Here is a 23,622-nt window from a genome sequence, read left to right as displayed (position 1 = left end):
GTAACACGTGATGAAACATTACTTATGAGAAATGATTATGTCTTTATAGAACTTTACAGATTAAACAGTTCTAATGAGGAACTCTGTCTTGTTCTCACTAAACCAGTAGTGCAGATTAGCCATGAGGGCTCCACTGTATCGACCGTCTGTCTCTTCCTCTTCTGTCTCCATGAGCACAAACCACATGGTAGAACATTAACCACTGTGTCTTCAGCGGTGTATCAGTGTGCACACACGGGTGCTCCCACATTAACGTGTGTGTGTGCATGCAGTCTCAAGCGTGTGCATGTGTGTTTGTATATGTGCGTGTGTGTGTGTGATCCTGCCATATTACAGCTGACTGCTATAAAAGTGAAGCAGTGAGGCGGGGTGTGGGCTATAAAGGCTCAAATATAGCATAAACCAAATAAGAAACAGGACAGGTGAGGCAGACAGGTTCACTGAGAAGATTCAGTAAGGCGGACAGAGCTTTTTGAAGGGACAACCAAGCTTTAGAGGTGTAAGCGGAACTGGTGGTGTTGGAAAGCTGCAGTTTTAATTTTTTTATTTTATAACCAAGACGTCCTTGCTTTGTCAGATTGAGATTCAATTGAAAGACCAGCATTAGTGGGGGTTTGAGACAGTTTAGGAGCCGTTACTTGTAGTGGAGGTTGAAGCATCAGTGTCAAAATGTGTTCAGGCGGCTTTGCCAAGTGTTTGGGGATCAGTCTGATGCCTCTGTCGATTGTGTGCGTGCTGTGTAACATCCTGCTCTTCTTCCCCGGTGGAACATCTGTGGAGAGGGAACACATCACAGACGAAGTCTTGTACTTTGGAGGCATTCTGGGATCCGGAGTGTTGGTGAGTACGTTAAAATTACGACATCAAATTCAGAATAGAGTACACTGCATGATATCAGCATGATTTTGTCACAGCTGATTTCTTCTGATGTTTTTGTAAAGTTTTAAAAACGTAATAAGTTGCAACTTAAGCACATGATACTGAATGCATTTTGTCATCCCGATGTTATCTCTGTGTCTGTGTAGACTCATGAACACAGTAGATTATAAATAACAAAAATGAATTTAATGCCGAAACTAACAATTATTTTTAATCATAGATTAATCTGCAAATTATTTGCTTTTTATTTCCGTCCTAAATCCATTCAATATATAAAATGTCAGAAATAAGCACAAAATATTTTTTTGTATTCCAGATCCAAAGGTGGTGGCTTTTGATCTTGCTCTCGATTTTGCCTGCTTGCTCAGCAGTTCAGAACCTAAAGATATTTAGTTTGCTATAATAAAGAAGAAAAAAAGCAAATCCTCATTTAAAAATGGAATTTTTGCATTTTTGTTCCTGAAAAAAAAATGATTTAGTAACAGATCCAATTAGCTCTAAAATGTAGGCCTACACATAGGCCTACATGTGTAGGTACAAGTACGGTACAAGTCATTAGATCTTGTACCGTACTGCTAGTTCACATGAGAAAACAGAATATTATCATATCAGCTTTTTAAAGAATCTAGGACCCGGTTTAAAACCACTACGTGTGATTTTAGAACCTTTCAAATTATTCTATTGGCATCAATCCTGATGAAAATTGGTGCAGAGTTAATACATGGCAAGTTTAGGAACTAGTTACTTCATATCTTAATGATTATGGTGAGCAGTTCAATTTCCTCCTGGACCTGCATACAGGAGAGGAACAAATAATTCATCATCTTCTTGACTGTTTTATATCTGTGTGTGTGTGTGTGTGTGTGTGTGTGTGTGTGTGTGTGTGTGTGTGTGTGTGTGTGTGTGTGTGTGTGTGTGTGTGTGTGTGTGTGTGTGTGTGTGTGTGTGTGTGTGTGTGTGTGTACTTGGGGTGTGTGTGTGTGTGTGCGACAGATGATCTTCCCGGCTCTGGTCTTCCTGGGTCTGAAGAACAATGACTGCTGCGGTTGCTGTGGCAACGAAAGCTGTGGGCGGAGATTTGCGGTGAGGAGATATTTCAGTTTAACTTTTCACCGTAATGAAATTATTATTCACAGCTCTGGCTTGTCAAAGTTATGCGAGGATCCAAATTAGACTCACAAGACGGGATCAAATTAAATATGGATCGCAAAATAATTCTGCAGAAACTGGAGTTTTGTTTTAGTTTCACGCACACACACATATTTACATGAAGGTCAATAAAACACTGAGGATTAGGAAGTAAGCCAACATCATAAATTCAAACAAGTTAGCCTAACAGCTGAACAACTGCAATTGTTATCTTGCACAATATCACAACGCTGGAACTGAAGCAGCTAAGTGGAATTCAGCCATCGTCAGTTTTATAATTGTACACTTCTGCTTTACTGTGACATGTCACATGTCACAGTCACTGTAACCTTTTTGAATTTGCTCCATATTTACGTCTTTGTATTATATAAATAATATTCTGAGCTGTGCTCGCCACAAGAGGACCTCGATTAGTAACTTCTCCAGAAAGAAGACCATTTTCACCACAAACAACTTTTATAGTCTATGTGCCTTTTTTATTATATTTTTGGTGGGAATAGATACAAAGAAACATATGAACCTCATGAATGGCCCAGCAAAAAATTAATGAATTAATTAAAGAGAGATAATAGGGCATTAAGGCTTGCAGGGTGTTGCTTGATTTCATTTTAACCACTTCTACCAGTGGATCAGTATCTCGCCTGTTAACTAAAGTTTAATAATTTGTCAAATAAACACAATGGCACTACGTACACACCATCCATGATTTATATCGCAATAAAAGCAAAAGCACACATTCACACCCAAATTGAAGAAATTCCTGTGTCACATGACTTTATCACACATAGCTGCTATTGTTGCGGTTCATATACTGATCGATACTTCAGGAATGTGTAGGTGTGTTTGCGTGTGTGGGGTCCAGGAAAGATTCTGTCAGATTACCACACACACACACACAAACCTCAGTGGCTCTGTTCGTGACCCTCAGCCTGGTCTATGCACACTGAGATAACAACTTCAATGGAGTGACAGAAGTTAACCGCGAGATTGCTAAAATATTGATTTCCATTAACTTCTTCTTTTCTCTCTAGATGCTGAGTTCCATACTGTTTGCAGCAGTGGGTGTTGCGGGGGCTGGTTACTCAGTTATAGTTTCTGCTGTGGCCATAAACCACGGACCTGAGTGTATGGTTAACAGCACAGGCACGCAATGGGGCTATCCCTTCTCAAACGGGTGAGACACACTACTCAAATTAAGTATTAAAATGGTTAAGTCTTATTCTAAACGACCTGCATCATCACTAAAGATGTGCATGTAGTTTCTTTCATTGAAAATTCAGATGATGTCAAATTTAGATTTTTCTTTTCATAATTACGACTAGTAGTTTTTTTAAAGAATAGTTTGACATTTGGGAAATAAGCTTATTTGCTTTTTGCTGATAGTTAGTGGTATTGATCCTCTCATCTCACTCATGGCAATAAAAGTGAACAAGCATATATCCCATTTTTCAAACTACTATTTTCAAGAGAAACAATAAACTTTCACACTAAATATTTTGGTGTTTTCGATAAACCAACCTTCATTCAATAGCTCACTTTAAGAATCAAACCTATTTTTATTGGTGCCACCTCTGCTGCAGTTCACTCTTTTAACGTAAAATATCATTAACACCAGGCTAGGCAAAACATTGAACTCACTCACTAATGAATCTGTTCTTCATAAATGTAAACTGTCTACAGATAAAAACCTGCTGTCTCTTCTTCCCCCTCCCTCTCCAGTGACTACCTGTCCAACAAAACTGCCTGGACGACGGGTTGTTTGGAGCCGGCTGGCGTGGTGTCCTGGCATCTCTCTCTGTTCTCTGTGCTGCTGGTCATGGGTTTAATCCAGATGGCACTGTGTGCTGTGCAGGTGGTGAACGGCCTGCTGGGATGTCTGTGTGGCGACTGCTGTGGAGGGGTCAGTATCTAGTCTGAGATAAGACGGGTTCAGCTGAGTCAATTTGTGAGAAGAATTGGATGAATTTAAAGCGAACTCTACAAACATTTCTTTTTATTATTATGGTGATTATGATTATTAGTACTGTTGTTACTAATTATCTATTTATCTATCTGTTTTTCTTTCTGTAAAACTGTAGCAATAGTCCATTCAGTCACTGAAAAGCACTAAAATCACAGACATGAAAGAAACACAGAAGACGTAATTGATAGTTTTCTCTTTGTAACATCAATTTTGTATTGAAAATGTTCATGTTTGTCTTTCAGGGTGATGGAGCCGTCTGAGCACGTCCTACAGCTGTGAGAGCCAACAGGCGGCTGCTTCTTGTATTTATTCTGTTTTTAGAGGATGACAGTAGTTTCTTGCTTCATGCCATAGCTCTAAGTTTTTGCATAAGAGTTCCTCGATTACACTGTGTGTACCAACAACACTGGTGAAATGACAGAGCTCTAATTTAAAGGGTTTTCCATTTACTCTCTAGCAAACATTAATGACAGTTTCTTTTTATTATTAAATCTGATTGTGCATTTTTGGCTCTAACTAATTTCTAACACGACTGTATTTAATGATTTTCGCCGTGCTATATATTTTTGAATCATTGTCTGCCCCTTCAGCTAAGTCAGTAAATAAAGATCCTATTGTTGGTATGTAAAGCAGATGGGAGCATAAGACAGCATGAAACCAAGCTATTGTTTTAAATGTTTGTTTTTTCTTATCCAGACAAACCTAAACAAAGGCAGCAACTTGTTAGAAAACAACCTTTTGGAAAAATAGATGTTGCATGACTGCCCCCTGCTGGGCATTTTGGTGTTGTAAGCACGAGTCTGATGGGGTTAAAAGGTCATAGAGATGAACCTACGAGTATCTACAGCATCAATAAAACTTAAATCTTCTCACTGACAAATATGTGCCGGGGTCCAGGTTTTGGATCCACCCACTCCACCGGGTTTGAGTCAACTGAAACGGAGTGTAGTGAGTTCTGTCTGATATCAGGCAAAACAATTATTACAATGCTTTTATCCCCAAAATGCTTCTGCAACATACTTCAGTACAGGTGTTATCAATGATCAAAAGCAAATGTGCTATGGAGGTGTTTTTTTGTAGGTATGCCACAGGCCAAATATATTATACTGATTAGTCAGTGTAGGAATGGATGTAACTGCCATTGGGCTTTTTTCACTACTCTTGTGTACAGACTTAAATATATATGTCGTTTCATGAGGCACTAACTTGTCTGGTGTTTAGTAAAGTATATCTTTCTGTAAGTCTGTGAATGACATAGCAGACAAAACTAATTATGGCTGCTAATTGGGCCTAACCTGGAGCCAATTTGACGACCTCTACATCATTTGACATAACACAGTGAAATTTGAAACTTTCTTACCCACAGTTATCCAGACCTGGCCTTAAATGATGACAGCCAGCATGTCACTGTATGATGATGTTCAAAGTATCACTGTATTAAGGCAGTCTATCAATAGTGCTGCAGCACTTCCAGCAGCCCACCACCTGCAAGTAAACACACAGAAATATTACGGTCCTTACTTGGATGTAAGTAAGAGGCTGATTACATACAACAGTTTATTTGCATTGTGCCAAAATGAAAAGGGCCAACAGTCCGAACATCAATGTTTGCTTCTTATGTGCGTCAGTGTCAAAGTGGCAGCAGGCTGAGCAAGAAAACCCAAATGTCCTTCTCCCCAGCCACGTCTTCCCTTCCTGTTTGCAGATATTTGAATCCAAAAACTGCAGACCTCCTACCTGAGAAAGATGGTATTGTTAAAGACAGGACAGGCCTACGACTCCTTTTCAAACTTTAATTTCATGATGGTTGGATTGTTATAATAAAAGAAAAAAGATACTCAGCTCTCCCTCAGGAAAATGTATCAAAAGGAGAGAAAGAGATCATTTACACTGTTAAGTGACCTGCAGGAGAATAAGGGACTCTGTGTCTCCACCAGTGGCTTCTTTGCCTAACGATATTTAAAGGAGCAGTGGTTCTCCTCTGAGCTCCTCACGCGGGCCCTGAGGGTGAGCACAGACGCACTGTGAAGAGCTGTCATTTTGACTGCTTGAAGCTTAAAGCTCATTATCGCTGCAGGGAACTAAATTACAGATGGAACGTAGGTTGACTATATGGGGGCCTTGACTTTAGGCTCCAAAGCTTGGTGGGAAAATAGTGAAGCTCCACTCTGTTAATATTCACATTAAGCAGTAACTATAGGTGTAAATGTAGCGACGTAAATATTTCCCTCCAAACTGTAGTGGAGTGTAGTGGAATTATAATGTACAAAATGGTAAAACACAAAGTACCTCACTTAAGTACAGCACTAGCTAAGTATTTTATTTTTCTGTACAACTAAGTTTTTAGCTCTGTCATGTCTGACTCAACAGAGTTGGTAATGCAAAGAAGACTGAAAGATATTCATAGACAGTTTTCCTTTCAAAAATTAAACAGCTTAAATGATGTGTGAAATAATTCAAGAACTAGTTATATTGATTTTCTAACCCTCTTGCATCATCTACATAAATGATGTGCTTGCAGAACTACACCGTCCACTGTCCAAACAGAGCTGTGTTATTTGTATGCTTGTGTGACAGACAGCATTGCTTAAAAGTAACACGCCCCAGAGAGACAAAACTGCAACTGTGCTCCTGTGAAAACAAGACAAGGTGTGAAAAAAGTGCTTCTTACTTTTCCCTCAAAAGGGTGGATACACGGAGGGATCCAGACAAAACCTACAATTTTCACTGGAGGACAACGTGCGGTGGGGTCGCGCCTGTGAATAGACACTGTAGTGCAGCCTGAGCAACACAGCGGGACTCAGTCTTTCTACACTCTTTCTACTGTTCAACAAACAGCTGGGACAACAACAATGTCTTGACATGTTACGGCAGCTTTATCAGCTTCTTTATAGTCTAGTTCCCATGAAAACATTCAGAAACCAATTGTGTTTGTTTGTCCTACAGCGCCTCCACCTGGAGGAGAGGAGCAATGAGCATCAATCACAGCAGTCAGTGGAGCACCACAGATACAGCAAACCAACGGGGCTTTCTTTATAACATTCAATGAACTTGATGGAGAGGTGAATAGTCAGAAACAAACACTTTTCTCTTTGTTTTTCTGTTGAAATAACAAAAATATGTCCATAATAATTATTCAAGGTATAACAATCTGGATCAAAATCATTTAGAAATGTTTTTTTCTATCTTGTTGTAAAATGTATTGTTTTCATTTAGTAAATCTTATATCAGCCTTAAATATGAACAGTAGTTGTGAAATAATACAGAGAGCTCATGGTTCAGTAGCACAAGACGTGGTTTACAGTTTGAAGTGACTGGAGGTCAGAGAGAGGAGTTACAGAGCAGGTACACTGTCAAGACATGTGGATATTATGGGATTAATCCCAGTGAGTAATAACATATGATGAATCCAGTTCTGTGATGTATTGCAGAGTACTATATATACTTCTGAATATGAAGCAACACTCAACAGAACAAGATATGTTTTTTGGACCATCAATGCAGCTAGTGGGTAAGAAACACTGAGTGGCCAGAAAGAGGCTGATGTGATGTGAAATGCAACAACAGCCCTGTAACAGATGTCCAGTTGTTGTTTCTTGTGTTTTGACTTAAAGGTGTTTTTGAATTTCAGTTTAAATGAATTGAATTATGAATTTTAGTGTTTCTTGTCTGTGAGTAATGATTGTCTCATCTATGTCAGTCATTATACTGTAGCAAGTGTGGCAAAATAACACGTAAAAGTGTATTTGTAGTATAAGTTAAGAATGTGTAGTTCAAGTTAAGTATGTGTAGTTTAAGTCTTCTTAATATACAACTCAAAGCAAAAGCACGATTGATTCATAATTCTCGTTTTCAAATCAGTAAATGCAGCACACTGTTGTTCCATGCTCCACCTACAGCCTCTACCATCCATCTGCAAATATCCACCTTAAGTGTACAGCCTCTGCCAACCTCCACCTATTGCCTTTTTCAGTTATTATTTTGATGTGGCCTCCTGTCTCCACAGCTTGTTGAGCACAGAGCATTGCCTTATCTAGAGCGTCGTACTGCAGGTAGACAGTGGCCAAGCCCTGACACAGTTCCCTCCAGGTCTTCACTACAAAGTTTTCTTAAGGAGTTTCATGCCAAAGAGCGTTATAATGTGCTGTTTCTTTTCGAGGCCTGGGGGGTTCTCGTATTATTTGTATTTAAAGAATTCTGACTACAGCCCATTTTTTCATTCAAACCACAAGCTCAGAATTGAATTTATGTTTTTTCTTTTTTTTTTAAATATGTCTCTTATGTTAAGCTATACTTTCTATCCCATATAATATTTATTTTATAAACATTATTTGCTTGTATTTAAACTGAGTGAATTGGCCTTCAGACGTATTGGCGATTTTTGCTGCATATTTAGTTAAAATAAAATAGTAATAACAATAACAATTTGGACTGATTAATCGGGCTTGTTAATTGGTGAACTCATGTGTCCAGTTCACGACCACTTTCTTCGAAACAGTCCATGGAAACAAGTAACGTTTTTTATTTATTTATTATTTCACTGTGTTCTCGTGGAACCATAGATTCAGGACGCCTCTTGGCGAACACGGAAGAAATAAACCGCGTACCGACGTGTCTCGCCTGTTTCGCCCTATGGTTTCTCCGCTACTAGCTGGGTGACCCCGGGAACTGCTAAACACCGTTTGAAGTATGATGTTTTCCTCCTGAGACGGAGGTAAATACGGTGCCCGTGTTTCAGGGCTGTGAGTTCACATTGTCAGCCACGTGCTTAAGAAGGCTTCAGCGGTGTCATGTTAGCCGTTAACTCAGTAACGTGTCGTCGTGTCGGTTATCTTTGCAGCGACTTTATAAAGCAGCACTTGTGTTCAGTCGCTACATATGTATTTGTTTATGTATTGCTGTAGCTGTTATGTGTATCTGTCTGAGCTGTAGTTGCAGTTAGCTGCTACCGGCACTTTAACATGTTGGTAGTGCTGAGTAAGGAAACATGAGCAGGGAAGGTAAACACAGTGATGACAGACTGGTTCCTGTACCAGCTTCATGTTAGATTTGACAGAAAAACTTTTTTTTATAAAGTATGATAACCATTAGTTGCAGCCCTAATCTATTTGAAATGTTATGGTTTTTAGTTGTACTTTTAATTTGCTCATTTTTTCTTAATTTTGAGTGAAATCTTAAATGTGTTTTATTTTTTGTGTTTAAATGTGTTTATTTTACATTTTTGTTGTCAGATGATGATCTCTGCTGTATTAAAAAGCAGCCTTTCTGCCCAGAAGGTAACAAACTATTTGTGATTTTGTTTCTTCAAAAGCTCTTTTGCTTATATTTCTATCATTTTAAAAACCGAAATGTATTTTATGTGCTGATATGAGTGTCTTGTCTGTAGGCGTGGCATTGGGCAGGTCCTTCACAAAGATGCTGGACGTCAGCCCTGAGCCCACGGCTGCTGTTCTCAGAAAGGGACGACGGACGAGTCGGACCTCCTGCTCGCCTCGGTTCCATGAGCACCGAGGTCTTCCAGAGGAACCAGATCAATGCGGCTCCGTTATTAGTGAGGAATCAACATTTCCACTCCTCTGCTGTGAGGCTGAAGAAGCGACCACAGCTTGAAGCTCCCAGAGAGCTGCAACTGTTGCGCTACGACATGAAGGACTTGTGGAAAAGTCCCAAACCGGCTCTGTACCTCGGGTTTGCAGGACTAATCCCCTTCATCGCCCCCACGCTGCTCATGGCTGTGACGGAGAGCTACTTTCCAGAGTTGGCCTACGCTCAGTTAGCTTACAGCGCCTCGATTGTTTCCTTCCTGGGTGGAGCTCGCTGGGGATTTGCTCTTCCTGAGAGCAGCCCAGCCAAACCCGACTGGATCAATCTGGCCAACAGTGTGGTTCCCTCCCTGTTAGCCTGGGTGTCCATGCTGATGAGCGACAACATTGTTCCCGCAGTCACCATGGTTATTATGGGACTAGGAATCTCGCTGCATTATGATCTGTCTCTGCTGCCCACTTACCCCAGCTGGTTCAAAGCCCTTCGCTCCATCCTGACCGTCGTGGCATTTTTTTCTCTCATGGGTACACTCATAATTAATGGAATATACCCAGAAAAGAAGCTGTTGTCAGATTAAATAGTGTGTATATATATATATATATATATATATATATATAAATAAATATAAAACGATAAAGCCACAATGTTTTTATGTTGGTGATCTTATTTCGTGGTTAGACTTTTCTTCCTCTCTTGTTCTGTCTCAATCACTGTCTGGTCATAATCTGAACAGGAAGCAATAACTTAATCCTGTTCTCAGACGGCTGTACAGCACGTTTCCTCATCGGGGCCTCACTTTGAAGCCTCTGTGTAGAAGTTGTCTGTTAGTCCATCTTTTAAATATTCTGATGAAATTCCTTTTTTGGTACGTTATTTGAGCAGGTGAAGAGCAATTTTCTATCAGTCCCAGTGCGTCCTTTTAGTTTAATGCAACAAATTAGCGGAGCCACGTTGTCCTTTTACACGGCCGGGATCAGACGGATAAAGTCAGGAAGTATTGACATAGCTGAGAAAACGGGTATTACAAAAGCTCTAAAGTGGAGTAATCTGTGCTTAAAGCCTCGGGTCAAATGCACACCATCACATTGCGCAACACACAAGGCTCCAGTGAACGCTTGTACTCCGTTCAGAATACATCTGGGTTTGCAGCACAAGTTTTCAGATTGAACAGGTTTTGAGATCACAACCGATTCATTACTTGCCTCGATATGTTTGACCAAACATTCATGACGGACATCAAAGGTATTCAGTCAAATGTAAACATTACAATCACAGTAAGCTGAAAACAAATGCACTAAAAACGTCTCACTTTTGTATTCAAATGTCTTTATTACTGTAAACACCAGCATCTGATGAACCAAGTATTGGATAGAAAGGCAAATAGAGGGTGAAGTCCACAGATAAAGGCACATGACTCCCATTCACCAGACTTGAACAAATGGACACACCTGTCTCAAACATACCAGAATGTCAACCAAAGTGTAAATACAGTATTGCACTTCAAAAGTTTCCTCAGATTTCTTGGTGAAACCGCTCCCCACTCGCACAACGTCACACAATATTTGGGGAAACCGTATACAAAGCTGAACGAGTGTTCGTGAGTGAATGGAAGATGTCGATTTTAGATATAAAGAAAGCAAAACAAGTGTTTTCTGCATGGAACTTAGAGGAACATGTGACATAACAGGACCCATACTTAAAATGACCATTCCGACCCAAATCAACAATTAAACAACACAAAACAGAATGTTTTGAAATGAAAATAAACCTCTCCCAAGTGTTTTTTTTTGGTTTTTCAGATTCTTAATCTCTACTTCTTTGGTTGATTGAACTGAAAGTCGGTCAATCCAAACTGGGCCCCAAGACTGATAAAGTCTTATAAATCATAAGCCCTTTGTGAATACTGAAGAATTCTCCAAACTATTCTTTTAAAATGGCTCAACAGTTTAATCAAAGTCCTGCAACGGCTCCATCTGCAGTGCTTTGAGTCTTTGGTGACCCGACAGGTAAACAAGCTCTTTACATGACAGTTTCCCTAATATGCTAGTAAGTGACGTGTTTTTGAAATAATAAAAAGAAACCCTGCTCATCACGGACACAGACAGACACAGATGACTCCGCTGCCTACTTCTGAATACCCAAACTATCCCTCATGTTCTCATACACCACGTAGCTGATGCTGACAGCCGGTATGACCTTCATGAAGTTGGGCAGGATGCCGCGGTAAAGTCCAAAGAAGCCTTCCTTTTGCAGAATCTTCTTCACCATCAGATTCATGGGCAGCTGCTCTGAGCCCTCGAGAGACGCTGAGAAACAAAGAGAGACATACCAGTGTCAGATGATGATCTCAGTGCTTTAATTTAATGTACAAGTATTTATTAGACCACGAGTAGCCACCCAGGGAATGCCAAAGGTTTATTTCCATTTATTAATCACAGTCAATCATTTCTCTCAAAGTCTTTGAACCCATTATGAAACCCTCCCCACACTGCTGTCCCAAAAAACTGTGGGAAGAAAATCTTTATGAACCTTTGGATATAACTTACAATAACCAATAATCATGTGTGGCCACTTGGGGGCAGCAGAAACAAGCTGTAAACTGAACGTAAGTCTAATTTTCACCTTGCTTCTAGCCCTGCTTTTAGTCTCCACTAACTCCTGAAGGAAATATCAGGCTCTTTAGCCGCCAAATGCCTCACAATTGCAGGAAAACCAACACAATGACGTTATATTTCACGCAATGTTAACACAATCTTTACTTTAGCTACGGTAGTGCAGTGCCTTTCAGTGGTCATTTCTCTATTTATTCACTACACTTTGTGTAAACCCTTCTGGATAAGATCATGGGAGCAGTGTGCTAAATCACAAGTTGACAGGATTTTAAATGGATTTCGGTTCTCTGTACCTTGAGCCTGCATCCTGGTGCGGATCAGAGCTAGAGGGTAGCTGGTCAGCTGGCCACACGTGCTGGAGAGAGTACCACAGCCAAGCAGCACCAGAATGCCAGGGTTAGCGGTGTCTTTAGCGTAGCGGGACAACCAGAGGTTCTTCAAGCTCTGGTGAGGATAAAGGAAGTGTTTGTGTGTGAGAAAGGAGTATTAGTTGTATTTCACAGAATCAAAACGTGACATCTACAGTAAAACATACCAAGTGGAAATCCCTCACTGCTTCCAATGACAGAGGATGTTGCATATGGAAGTGGAGCTTTGTATGTACATTTCCCACGTACCTCGTACACTGCCAGATCTATGCCAGCGTAGGGGATGATGCCCATGAGATTGGGAACGTAGCCCTTGTAAAACGCCTTCAGTCCCTCCTTCCTCAGGATTTGCTTGGCACAGTCGAACATTCCCGAGTACTGTCCGGTCTTCCTCAGGGTCAGGCGGGTTTTCATCACCTGCAGGGGCAAAGGGTTTAAGCAAAGCTGTTCTTCACCTGACTGCACTTCTACTGACGCTTTGTAGCAGTCAGCAGCTTCACAAGCGTCATTATTGATAGATTATGTTATCATTTTTTTTTTAAATCAAGGGGAAAAGGGAACCTGCATGACATTCCGTAAAGACGCTCACATTTCTTTTTACTTGGCTCTTTATTTTCAGGTCAGACTGAAATAAGGCAGGATTTATTTAAGGTAAAAAATAATGTTCACAGGACAATTAATATAGACCAGACAACCTTCGTCATCAAAAGGTATATGAAAATACATGTTCCCTAACCTGATGCCACTCTTAACACTCAGCCATCAAACAAACCGTTAACACAGATAGACCTGTACGTGCCTCCACCTCTGCTCACCTCCATGGGGTAGATGGCAGTTTGTGCTGAGGCTCCAGCCAGCGATCCGGCCATGAACCTCTCGTGGGTCTTGACCTTCCCTGGTTCACTGGACAGCAGCTTCTTAAACTAATGAAACACAGCGATAAGGGAGCAGTGCATCACAAATCAATGACTCTTGAGGACCGTTTCAGTCGTAATAAACTTCGGCTGAAATTGCATCTTGGGGCCAATATTATGACAGCGTGTACTGTAATCATTTACCTGCTCATAGGCCATAAATTTAATGGCCGTCTCAGGAGCAATCTTCAGTACGTTGATACCGTTTCCTCTCCACAGAGACGCCACGCCTCCTTCTTTTACCATCTGCTTAAAACCACCAACCAGGCTGATTTTGTTGGTCTTGGAGGAATGCACCTGTGCGTGAAAAAACCCTGCATTGTAAATTATTACTTTAAAAAGTAAGTGCATTTATAAAGTATTAAAAGGCAGCATTTAAGCTCCATTAAATACAATTACAAACAGGTCAACCCCCTTAAATATTTTCCCTTTTGCCACATTATCTACTGTAACAGCGTCTCCACATTCTATAGTAATTCTGTAGTAAGTATGATCATATGTGAGATTATCCTTTTTTGATGCCACATGATACAGCATATTACTACACACATACTACCAGTGTTGAGTGAATACTTTTCACCCTGCTTTAACTACACCATGTTTTTGATTTTTAAGCGTTTCACACACCTGCATGAACACCTTCATCCTGTCCAGCGGGGCAGTTCCTGTACGGGACACGGCGCCGGCCATGGCCCCCGCTGACAGCTGCTTCCACCACATGCCCGTTGTCTTCTCCTCCTCTGTGAACTCATCAGGGATGGAGAGGCTGTCCCCAATGTCCAGCACCTACACACAACACAATATATACAAATCACAGTCAGAGACATGTTTCAAGTACTGTGTGAATTGCGTCTAGTTTCTAAACATCAACACGGAGCTGAAATTCTTCAAAAACCTCTCAGGGCCCTGCTGACTCTCACACTGATAGATGCTGACGTACTGCAGAGCCAAAATAGACCTGTGTGACGTTCACTAGAGCTTTGTATCGTTTCAAATATAATTTCAAGTCCATGGAAGTCTGCATTTTATATACATGTTAAGTTAATTACAAAGCTTCGTAACTGAGCGATTAGCAGCCTCGCTGCCCTCAACTTAATTGCCTTGCAGGACTGGACAAACACAATGTCCTTATCCAAAGTCTTACATAACTACACGTTCATGCTGCGAGATCAATTATATAATTGCACGGCACAAACCGGTTAAATGTAGTTCTGTCTCACTTCCGACTGCAATGTAATTTATACAGAGTTCAGTTAGATAAAAGAAAGCTGTGGACAAATGGTAAAGTGATGTGAAGGCTTGCATTGATGATTCATTTAGAGCAACATATTGTCTTGTGCTCAGACTACTCCAGACTACTGGTGCTACAGAACTTTCTGTCAAATCAAGAAATTTAACATTTTGAGGCAGCATCGACATCACTTACTCTTAAGCTGAGACTGCAAATGCATATATATATATATATATATATATATATATATATATATATATATATATATATATAAAAAACATAATATAAGTAAAGACCCCCCTTACATTTTGTTAATTTAGGATTGTGTCAAGGATATGTAGTGAATGGAACATTTTACAGTTGAAAAAAAAAAAAGCGCTCTCTAGTGGACAACGTGAATAATGGCAAGACTATTTCTTAATTACCATAAACACATAATTTCTGCAATTTCTTGAAATTTATGGGCCACGCAGATGTAGAAAACCAAGTTTACACAACAACCTGGACTGTGAAGCTAAAAACCCGAACCCACCATGTCCACCTCATAGATCCCCCCGTCATCGATGAAAACCCAGTTGCCCCGTTGCTGCTGCTGCTGCTGCTGCTGCTGCTGCTGCTGCTGAGGGTGCAGCAGAGCCATGGCCATCTCAAGCCTCTGATCACGCCGCCGATCCAGTGCAATACAGTCCCAGTGTTGTACGAGCTCCCTCCTAAACTCTTATTTCTCAGACAGATCAGGATCCTTAACATAAAATGGCCAGTGAGACATCAAGGGTCGGCAGATCCAATCCACAGCACGAGTGGAGAAACACCGAATCCAGAGTGGCCAGCAACCATCGACGTGAATCCTGGAGATGGTGGGAAGCTCTCCTGTCCTGTCCTCAAGATGCACTTCCTCCCTCAATGACCTGTCCACTTCCCACTGACAACCTAATCCCCCTGAAATTAGCTTATGTCCGGCTCAGTTTAGCCTCTGAGGTTGTACCAGTGAACGGAGGCAGCAAACGTCAGAGATCAGCCATTGACTGGAGTGTCCCTGGCATGCAACCATAGTAAAGTATATTTATATGAAGCCAACTGTCTACATGTGAAATTTCAGTTAAAACACTGGGGTTTGAAGATTATTTGTTGCAAACCATTTAGGGGTGATACATTGTGTTTGATATTTATGTTCATAAATATCAACCCCCCCCCCTTACCGTAGAGTGCTTCCAGTAGCGCATAATCTCCTGCAGGTTGGTGGCTGGGTTGAACAGGAAATGGTCCCTCCATTCATTCCAGTCTAACGTCATGGTGCCGTCCACATCGATACTGTACAAGGAAAGACAGAGGATAAATAATAATAATAATAATAATAATAATAATAATAATAATAAATGGGCCAATTAAGACTCAAGTAACTTTACTGGCTCATATGTGCAAAGGTGACTTATGGTTTTTGTATTTCAGTGTTGGGGTAGAAGGGGAGAAACCACCAACTAGGGTTGGACAATAAATTATCTAATTTTCGGAAATGTGTATGTTTTACTGACCTAAATTTACAGATTTAGCATTTTTTTCTAAATTAGTTTGGCCTTTTTCACTAGGTAAAGTGTAGAAGAGAGCTGACAGCAACTGATAGAGAGAGAGCGGTGTGGGATGACATTAAACAAGGGCCTTCAACCAGGGTCTTTGTGATTACATGGTCAGCGACTTAAACTGCAGCGCACCAAGACAAATTTTGCAATTTTCAATGAACAAAATAAGAACGGACAGTGACATCTAACCAGAAGTTGAAGCAACCGATCAATCTGCTGTCCAGAATCTTTAACGGGTCATAGTTGATCGGAACAAACAAAGAACACATGGAATGAAATATCAGGCACTAATACATATTTTGATATTTCATATTTGAGAAGATTAGATAAAAGTCACAATTTATCTTCACGTCTCATGATCAAGCTCTCCACCAAAGAAAAGGTCCCACTGTATGAGGAACAATGCTGGTACTCTGTTCCAGATACCGTTCACTTTCTAGACCGATTAAGTTCCTCCTTACTTCTGTTCAGTCAGACAGAGACAGAGAGACAGAGACACAGAGACAGAGACACAGAGACAGAGAGAGACAGAGACAGAGAGACAGAGACAGAGAGAGACAGAGAGAGACAGAGACAGAGAGACAGAGACAGAGAGAGACAGAGAGAGAGAGAGACAGAGACAGAGAGAGACAGAGACAGAGAGAGACAGAGAGAGACACAGAGAGACAGAGAGAGAGACAGAGAGAGAGACAGAGAGAGAGAGAGACAGAGAGAGACAGAGAGAGAGACAGAGAGAGAGACAGAGAGAGAGAGATTTGACTATATCAAATAGTAGTGGTGAGGGAGCATGCAAATCACAAGTTACATCATTCAAACCGCCGCCAAATTAATATAACAGTAAAAATCTTTGAGCCTACATTAGGTGAATTTCTAAATAAGTTGGCAAACAAAAATTGAGTAACTGAAATATTTCTGAGCTTATTTTTAGTACACGTTGAAACAAATTCACGAAAAAAAGGAAACCAAGTGTCTCCCGTGTCTCCTGTTTGGTCTCTGTTACAGTCAATCTCTGTCCTCGTCTGCTCTGAATGTGCATCTTCCAATTCATTTCCTTCCTCCATGTCAGTGCGGCTGGCTGACACACTCATCAATTACTCTCTGTGGCTTTCAAACAAATCTGATTCACAGTCATGCACATCCTGCTTTACTTCTCTTTCTAGGTCTCTCTATCATGCGTGCTCCTGTACATCTGCTGCGTCTCACTTTGTCTATGCAAATACAGAACATGCAGTAGAGCTCACTGCGTGAGCCTGGTCTGACTAGCAGAGCAAAGAACAGCACGACGTGTTGACCAGGATCCAATTCAGTGTCATGTGTTGATGTCAAACATGCTCCTTCATTGGTGGTGAAATGTCCTATACCTTATAATATACATCTTGTACCTTTTATATGCAGTAGTTTATGTGTGTGCAAACTGAGAAATTCAAACTGTAGTCTACCATTATAACATTAGATACATGTACAAAATGATAAAAGTCAGTTTAACCGCTAACTTTACCCCTAAACTTCTGTTGTTGTTTTATCTTTCCCAGTACTGTATTTACTTTGTGTCAGTTTCTATTACATTCAGTTCCTTTAAGCAATTCATACACTATTTTTATGACAATTTATCATTTTACTTTCGCTGCAACAACAACAAAAACATTGTGTTTTCATCATGTTTTCATTAGATTAAAGTGATGCCAGAACTTTTCGAGTAAACTGTAAATACTGTACATATTCTCTTTAAGTTTTTAACAAAGGATGTGGAAGAGAATATTAGCCTGCATGTTAATTTATTTTATGTCCAGAGGAAAGCAGGCACCAATCTTGTGCTGTCTTTGTACACTTTAGTAAAAGAGAGTTCCCCTGAACCGTTTCTTCTTCCTCTTGATTAGCTGTACTGGTAGCCTACTCACTTTAATACAAGGCAGGAAATAAACCCTGTGACAACAGTAACTGACGAGCCAATCAGGAGTCACTTCAGTCAATGAACAGGCTAGTCATATTTTAACCATACTGATAATGGATATTGTTTGTGGGAATATAAAGTTTTTTTATCTAGTTTTATAAATTGTGCTGGCTGAAATGATTATTATTAAAGGTCTGTATTTAATAGAAAAAACATTGTGTTTTACTATCAGGGTACAGGTTTTAATCACATCACTGAAATATAGTAAGCTCATCACTAACACAGGTAGGCCAGAGCATAATGTGCAAATGGTCAACTTTTTAAAACATTAAATATTGTAAATATTATGTAAAAATGTATATTTACAGCCCTGCATACAAATAATTGTTTTATTATTACTGTTATTTGGTAATTAAATTAACAATATGTGTGTCTAACATGTCAAACCCGCTGCATTAAATTAAAAAATGTAATTAAATGAAGTTTTACATTTTCAGGAAGATATCCTGATGTTCACAAAGTAGGTAGTTATTTCACACAACTACAGTACTTATAAATGGATCCCGTATCTAGTGGAGGAAGTCTGCAGACTGTTTATCTGCACTGACATGTTGTTCAAGTACAAAAAGCAGGGAAGTGAATATTAGAAGTACAAAAACTGTGATTGCATCAGAAACGTTGTATTTTAAAAAGGCAATGATAACCAGATGAACTGAGTATCAAAATGACCTGGGCCTGAAACCCAGTTGTCACAGAAAATGAATAAATGACAGTGTTTGCTCTCATTTGGAAGATACTTTGAATTTACATGATTCTCAACCAAAGGTACCAAGCTCACAGAAACTATTTAGTTTTTTAATCAAACTTTCAGTAGGAGCTGGCTCAAATCGTGGCAGCGGCAGCTAGTAGAGGCACTTCCTGTTGCAAGCTCAGCTGCCGCAGCAAGTTGTCGCGGCAGTTACCAATGTTTGTGAGAGGCGCCGCGGCAGTTTAGCCTTTATTTTTCGTTATTTGACAATATGTGACAATACATTAAGGTCCTTTAAGGTATGACTGTTGGTAGTTGTAATTAGTTTAGTAAAAAAATGCAGAATTGTAATACTATGGCTACTCGTTTTTATTAAGCTAAGCTAATGTAGGCTAACATCAGTTGGTACTTGGCAACTACACCAGCAGACTAAACTGGGGTGAATTAACGGCTATGCTAATGAATTTCATTGCACAATGGATTTATAAATTAAGAAAAATATATTTTCAAAAAGAAACCGAGGAAAACATCTCTCTACCTGTGGTGATAAATAAAACATATGTATGTGCCCTGCATTAGTTTACTCCTGACAGAAGCGCTCACTTAACGGTAAACTCCTTCATGTGGCGAAATGGGTCAATGACGCCGCTCTTCAACATGTGTTTCACTGTTTATCTCTGGGTGCAGACAACTGGAGCACAGTCACTATTTTGTAAACTACAACACCACATGAACGATAAATATTTTTGGCAAACAGTATACAGTTTAGGTCATGCCATGGAGCTTTAATGAGATGAAATAAAATAAAATTAAATAACATATATGTTAGGCTGGCTTCTTGCCATTAACTTTGAACTTCTTGTCCTAACATACATTTGACTATTGCATTTTGAATAACATTGTAGTATATAACTGTATGGATGCCTTGCTAAAACTATTGATAAAGAACATCAAGAATAATCAAGGAAACCTTGCAAATTAATGCAAAAATCACATGATGGAAATGCTACTTCCAGGGAGTACAACATGCCTGAAAAGGGTTTATTGTTGCCATGGGCAACAAGTACCAACTGATGTTAGCCTACATTAGCTTAGTTTAATAAAAACGAGTAGCCATACTATTACAATTCTGCATTTGTATACTAAACCAATTACAACTACCAACAAGTCATACCTTCAAGGACCATAATGTATTGTCACATATTGTCAAATAATGAAAAATAAAGGCTAAACTGCCGTGGCACCTCTCACAAACAATGGCAGGAAGTGCCTCTACTAGCTGCCGCTGCCATATTTTGAGCTTGCCTTTTCTCCAAACTTTAGAGAAAAGTCTCTAAAGTTGGGATTCACAGTCAGACGTCTCGCCAGCTCTTTATCATGTGGCTCCGTCAGCACCAGGCCAGGTCTCAGACTGATCTGGTTATCAGTCCCTCACACTGGTCCCCTCCTTTAACATCTTTCTTTCACTTCTAGTAAAAGTTTCATGAGCCTTGTCCCAGAACAAAACTTTTAACTCTCACCTAACTCTTTACAGCACACCAAGTACTGCAGAGAGGCCTTCCTATATTGTTAGCAGCTACAAAATAAGCAGACATACCTATGAAGGATCTTCTGCGCATCCTCTTTGCTGATGTCCATTCCCAGATCGGCAAGTGACTGCTTTATCTCCGTAGAGTCCACACGACCTGTTGAAAATGTAAATACACAGCATTTAGTTTGACTCTTAAGGTAAATCTTCAGCATTCATAAACTTCAAAATGTTGCCTAGATGAGATAATTACGGCATACCATCATTGTTTTTGTCCAAGCTCTTGAAGGTAAGTCGTAACTTCTTCTCGTGTTCCTTTAGGTACTTGGAGAACTCGTTGAAGTCGAGCCCGTCATCTTTGTCTTGGTCTCCAGAGGAAATGATTTTCTAAAGAAAACACAGAACATTAGAAATCCAGTTTGCTCGTGTCATAGAGTACGATAGTCTGCTGGCTGTCTGACCCCCTCACTGAGTGGTGGGAGAGGTTTCGGTAAATTCTGCTATCTCCTTTTCACACAGCGGCTGCTTGATTCTGCCAGTTTGTGGCCGACTGTTTTTATATTTCATGCTTTGAGTTTATTCAGTTACATCTGAATTTAATCACGTTTTACTCATTTGCAATTCAAATAGACTGTTCTTCTTTGCAGAGGGACCATCTAAGATCAAGAGAGAATTTACACTACTGAAGGTGCACACAACAATGTGCTGATTCAGGATCAGTTCCTCGGAGGATAAACTGAAACTTGGACCTCAGTGGTGCTATTGAATGGTCTCAAGAGTCAGGAGCCACGTGGGTGCAATGATATCCACATGGAAATTAATCAATGGAAAGAAAAAAGCATCAAGAGCTGAATTATAGACACAACTAACTAAACGAGGCGTTTGGAAAAGCAGCCACTGCGCACGTTTATTAGCTATATCATTATCGCATAATTGCACAGATATGGAAAGCGCCTGTTTTACAGCGCCTGTTTTACAGCACCTGTAATCAATGACCTCTCTTCTTCTGACTCATACTTTTACAGCCATCACACTCACTGATGAGCGTGAGGAATGTCAGAGTATTTCATCGGCAAAGGTGGGTCAACCTTCCTCTTCGAGTCGCAGCCCACAATAAAAGCTCACCTGCACCTACTGTTTCAATTGAGACAGTTTCAGACATTCTGGTGCACCTTCTCTTCATCTGCTCTGTACCAGCCTTAGACTGATGTTATTTTGTGTAGAGAAACCAGATAGGATTTATTTTTTTACTATCAGGGGGAAAACACGTGAGAAAATCCTGACGGAAATGAGACTCAAATTGAGCTTCTGAAACTCTCTCGTCGGAGGTTCAACATGTGCATTTAGATTTAAATCAGATTATAAAAACGTGATCCAATATTTGATTTAATCCCTGATACTGTGTCCAATAGAAAATGTACTGAGTCACTTCCTCTGAGGCCTGTACTTTATTGTTAGGGTTACTTCGGGTGAATGCAGAGTAATTGCAATTTGCTGCCTGACCAGTTCCTTCAGGAATGCAGCACTACAGCAGACAACACAACTCTCCCTCTCTTGCTATGCGGCCTGTATGCGACTGTTTACTGTGTCCGTGGCTCTTCCTACCTGAGCTACGCCTTTCCTGGTTTTGATGCCCATCGCAGCCAGGCCCGCCTTCAGCTCGGACACGTCCACTTTGCCATCCTTGTTGGTGTCCAGCTTGGCGAACAAATCTTCGTACACTTTCGACGCATCGTCGGCGCACTGGCAGTCCGTAAAGAACAGCTTCCTTGCGACTTGATACATTGTTGAAGTGAGAACGAAAACCACTCTGCACACAGATACCAAATAGGGCAATTAAATTGCTGTGGAAACACACACACGCACAAACCCGATGCTTGTGGCTGGCACTTCTGGTTTGAAGCAGCAGGATTTCAGAGAGGTTTCCGCAGTGCAGCTTGGAGACGAAGTCGCAGCACAGCCCTCATACGTTAACGCGGTAAAGAATCCGGTACTTTAGGTTTCACGTAGATTTAAAGAAGGCTGTTTGCGGATGAGGTAGGTTGACAGCGTTGAGCAGAAGGGTGGGGACACTTGGTTTAGTTCGCCCGAAGACCTCCTCTTTTACTGCGCACACACACACAGAGACACACCCTTCAGCAGGAATAACACAGGCTGAGGCTAGTATTTCATACTTTGCATTGAAGAGCCTACACTAATATTCATGAGCAAGATTTTACTTCCTGCTTTTTCCAATTTATCCAAAGTTATCCTTTATTGTGTGTTTTTGCGGTGTAACACCCCTCTAACACGCACACACACACACACACACACGCACGCATATATGCATACATGTAGTAGTCTACCGGAATAACCCATCGTCCCAATCCGAGTGGGCTCTAGCGGTCTGATTCAGTTTAGTGAGTCATACCCACAGGAATCTGGCAGCAGGAATCCAGGCAAAACATGTCCCCCAAACTTTTTAAATTGAGGCTTCATTGCTTTGACGACGAAAGAGGCAGAGAGCTGGATATGGGGAGGGGGAGGGGGAGGCGATGATTGTTCCGCGGCTACTTTAGGAAGACTTTGCATCTGGCATGCTGCAGACCTCATGAGCTTTAATTACGTCGGGTTATAACCTCTTACATTCTCAGTGTGCATCGATGGTCTTTACAAACTCACGTTTTGCACACAATAACTTCTAATAAAAATACCAAATAGTCGTTCTTGTGAATATTCAAGACTCAGCTTTATTTTCATTTTAGTACATAGCCCCCTCCACACTACACACACATAAACGCATGAACAAATATTTAAATAAAACAGAATACTCAATCAATTAAAACAATGTATACATATGCACTAATGTGTGTCATACCAGTGTAATTGTGATTTATATAAATTATAGTGCACATTGAAAACTTTGGATATTTTGGGGGTAGTGAAAGAAAACGGGTTGAAAAATGTCAAGTTTAATAAGATTGTCATGGCACTGCCTTGATTGTACCACGAGATGGCGACAAATATTACATAACAGCAGCTGGTTTCACTTTATTGTTGTAATTTGTCCAATCGGTGCTGCTGTTGCTTTCATTGACCGCAAAGGGGCGACGGAGGGAGGAGGCGGGCTTTAATAAACTCCCATCAAGTCATTTGTCAATACTGTACATCCGTTTAATCCTGATCTATTTCAAAATAAAAAGAGGGACACGTTTCAGTCTAAATGACATGCATCCAGT

General features: G+C 40.4%; 3 protein-coding genes across 3 annotated transcripts; 2 read left to right on the top strand and 1 right to left on the bottom strand.

Annotated features, from left to right (window-relative positions):
* The first annotated feature begins 386 nt into the window (after positions 1–386).
* On the top strand, positions 387–4,494 carry tm4sf4 (transmembrane 4 L six family member 4). Its single transcript, XM_079158344.1, has 5 exons — positions 387–840; positions 1,873–1,962; positions 3,060–3,202; positions 3,748–3,928; positions 4,234–4,494. Exons 1-5 carry the CDS (start codon positions 670–672, stop codon positions 4,249–4,251), a joined length of 603 nt encoding a protein of 200 aa, XP_079014470.1. The 5' UTR covers positions 387–669; the 3' UTR covers positions 4,252–4,494.
* Positions 4,495–8,608: 4,114 nt separating this feature from the next.
* On the top strand, positions 8,609–10,359 carry LOC306694539 (transmembrane protein 69-like). Its single transcript, XM_079157440.1, has 3 exons — positions 8,609–8,705; positions 9,223–9,267; positions 9,378–10,359. Exons 2-3 carry the CDS (start codon positions 9,223–9,225, stop codon positions 10,110–10,112), a joined length of 780 nt encoding a protein of 259 aa, XP_079013566.1. The 5' UTR covers positions 8,609–8,705; the 3' UTR covers positions 10,113–10,359.
* Positions 10,360–10,846: 487 nt separating this feature from the next.
* Positions 10,847–22,482, bottom strand: LOC306694863 (mitochondrial adenyl nucleotide antiporter SLC25A24-like). The gene is made up of 10 exons (XM_079157903.1): positions 22,010–22,482; positions 20,665–20,791; positions 20,474–20,561; positions 15,860–15,971; positions 14,057–14,215; positions 13,574–13,726; positions 13,331–13,438; positions 12,765–12,932; positions 12,441–12,591; positions 10,847–11,841 (listed from the first exon to the last, which is right to left on the bottom strand). Exons 1-10 carry the CDS (start codon positions 22,187–22,189, stop codon positions 11,660–11,662), a joined length of 1,428 nt encoding a protein of 475 aa, XP_079014029.1. The 5' UTR covers positions 22,190–22,482; the 3' UTR covers positions 10,847–11,659.
* Between the last annotated feature and the right edge of the window lie 1,140 nt (positions 22,483–23,622).

Source organism: Pholis gunnellus (genome assembly GCF_910591455.1).
Source record: "Pholis gunnellus genome assembly, chromosome: 4".
NCBI lineage: Eukaryota > Metazoa > Chordata > Actinopteri > Perciformes > Pholidae > Pholis > Pholis gunnellus.
The sequence above is the reverse complement of the archived record's forward strand: the minus strand, read 5'-3'. Positions and strand labels throughout refer to the sequence as shown.

Coding starts and splice junctions, on each gene's coding strand:
- tm4sf4 (XM_079158344.1), top strand. CDS start 670: ATGTGTTCAGGCGGCTTTGCCAAGTGTTTGGGGATCAGTCTGATGCCT. Junction 841..1,872: donor TTCTGGGATCCGGAGTGTTG/GTGAGTACGTTA, acceptor TGTGTGCGACAG/ATGATCTTCCCGGCTCTGGT. Junction 3,203..3,747: donor GGCTATCCCTTCTCAAACGG/GTGAGACACACT, acceptor CTCCCTCTCCAG/TGACTACCTGTCCAACAAAA.
- LOC306694539 (XM_079157440.1), top strand. CDS start 9,223: ATGATGATCTCTGCTGTATTAAAAAGCAGCCTTTCTGCCCAGAAG. Junction 9,268..9,377: donor GCAGCCTTTCTGCCCAGAAG/GTAACAAACTAT, acceptor TCTTGTCTGTAG/GCGTGGCATTGGGCAGGTCC.
- LOC306694863 (XM_079157903.1), bottom strand. CDS start 22,189: ATGTATCAAGTCGCAAGGAAGCTGTTCTTTACGGACTGCCAGTGCGCC. Junction 20,562..20,664: donor CTTGGACAAAAACAATGATG/GTATGCCGTAAT, acceptor CATTTTCAACAG/GTCGTGTGGACTCTACGGAG. Junction 14,216..15,859: donor GCTACTGGAAGCACTCTACG/GTAAGGGGGGGG, acceptor TGTTGTGTGTAG/GTGCTGGACATTGGGGACAG.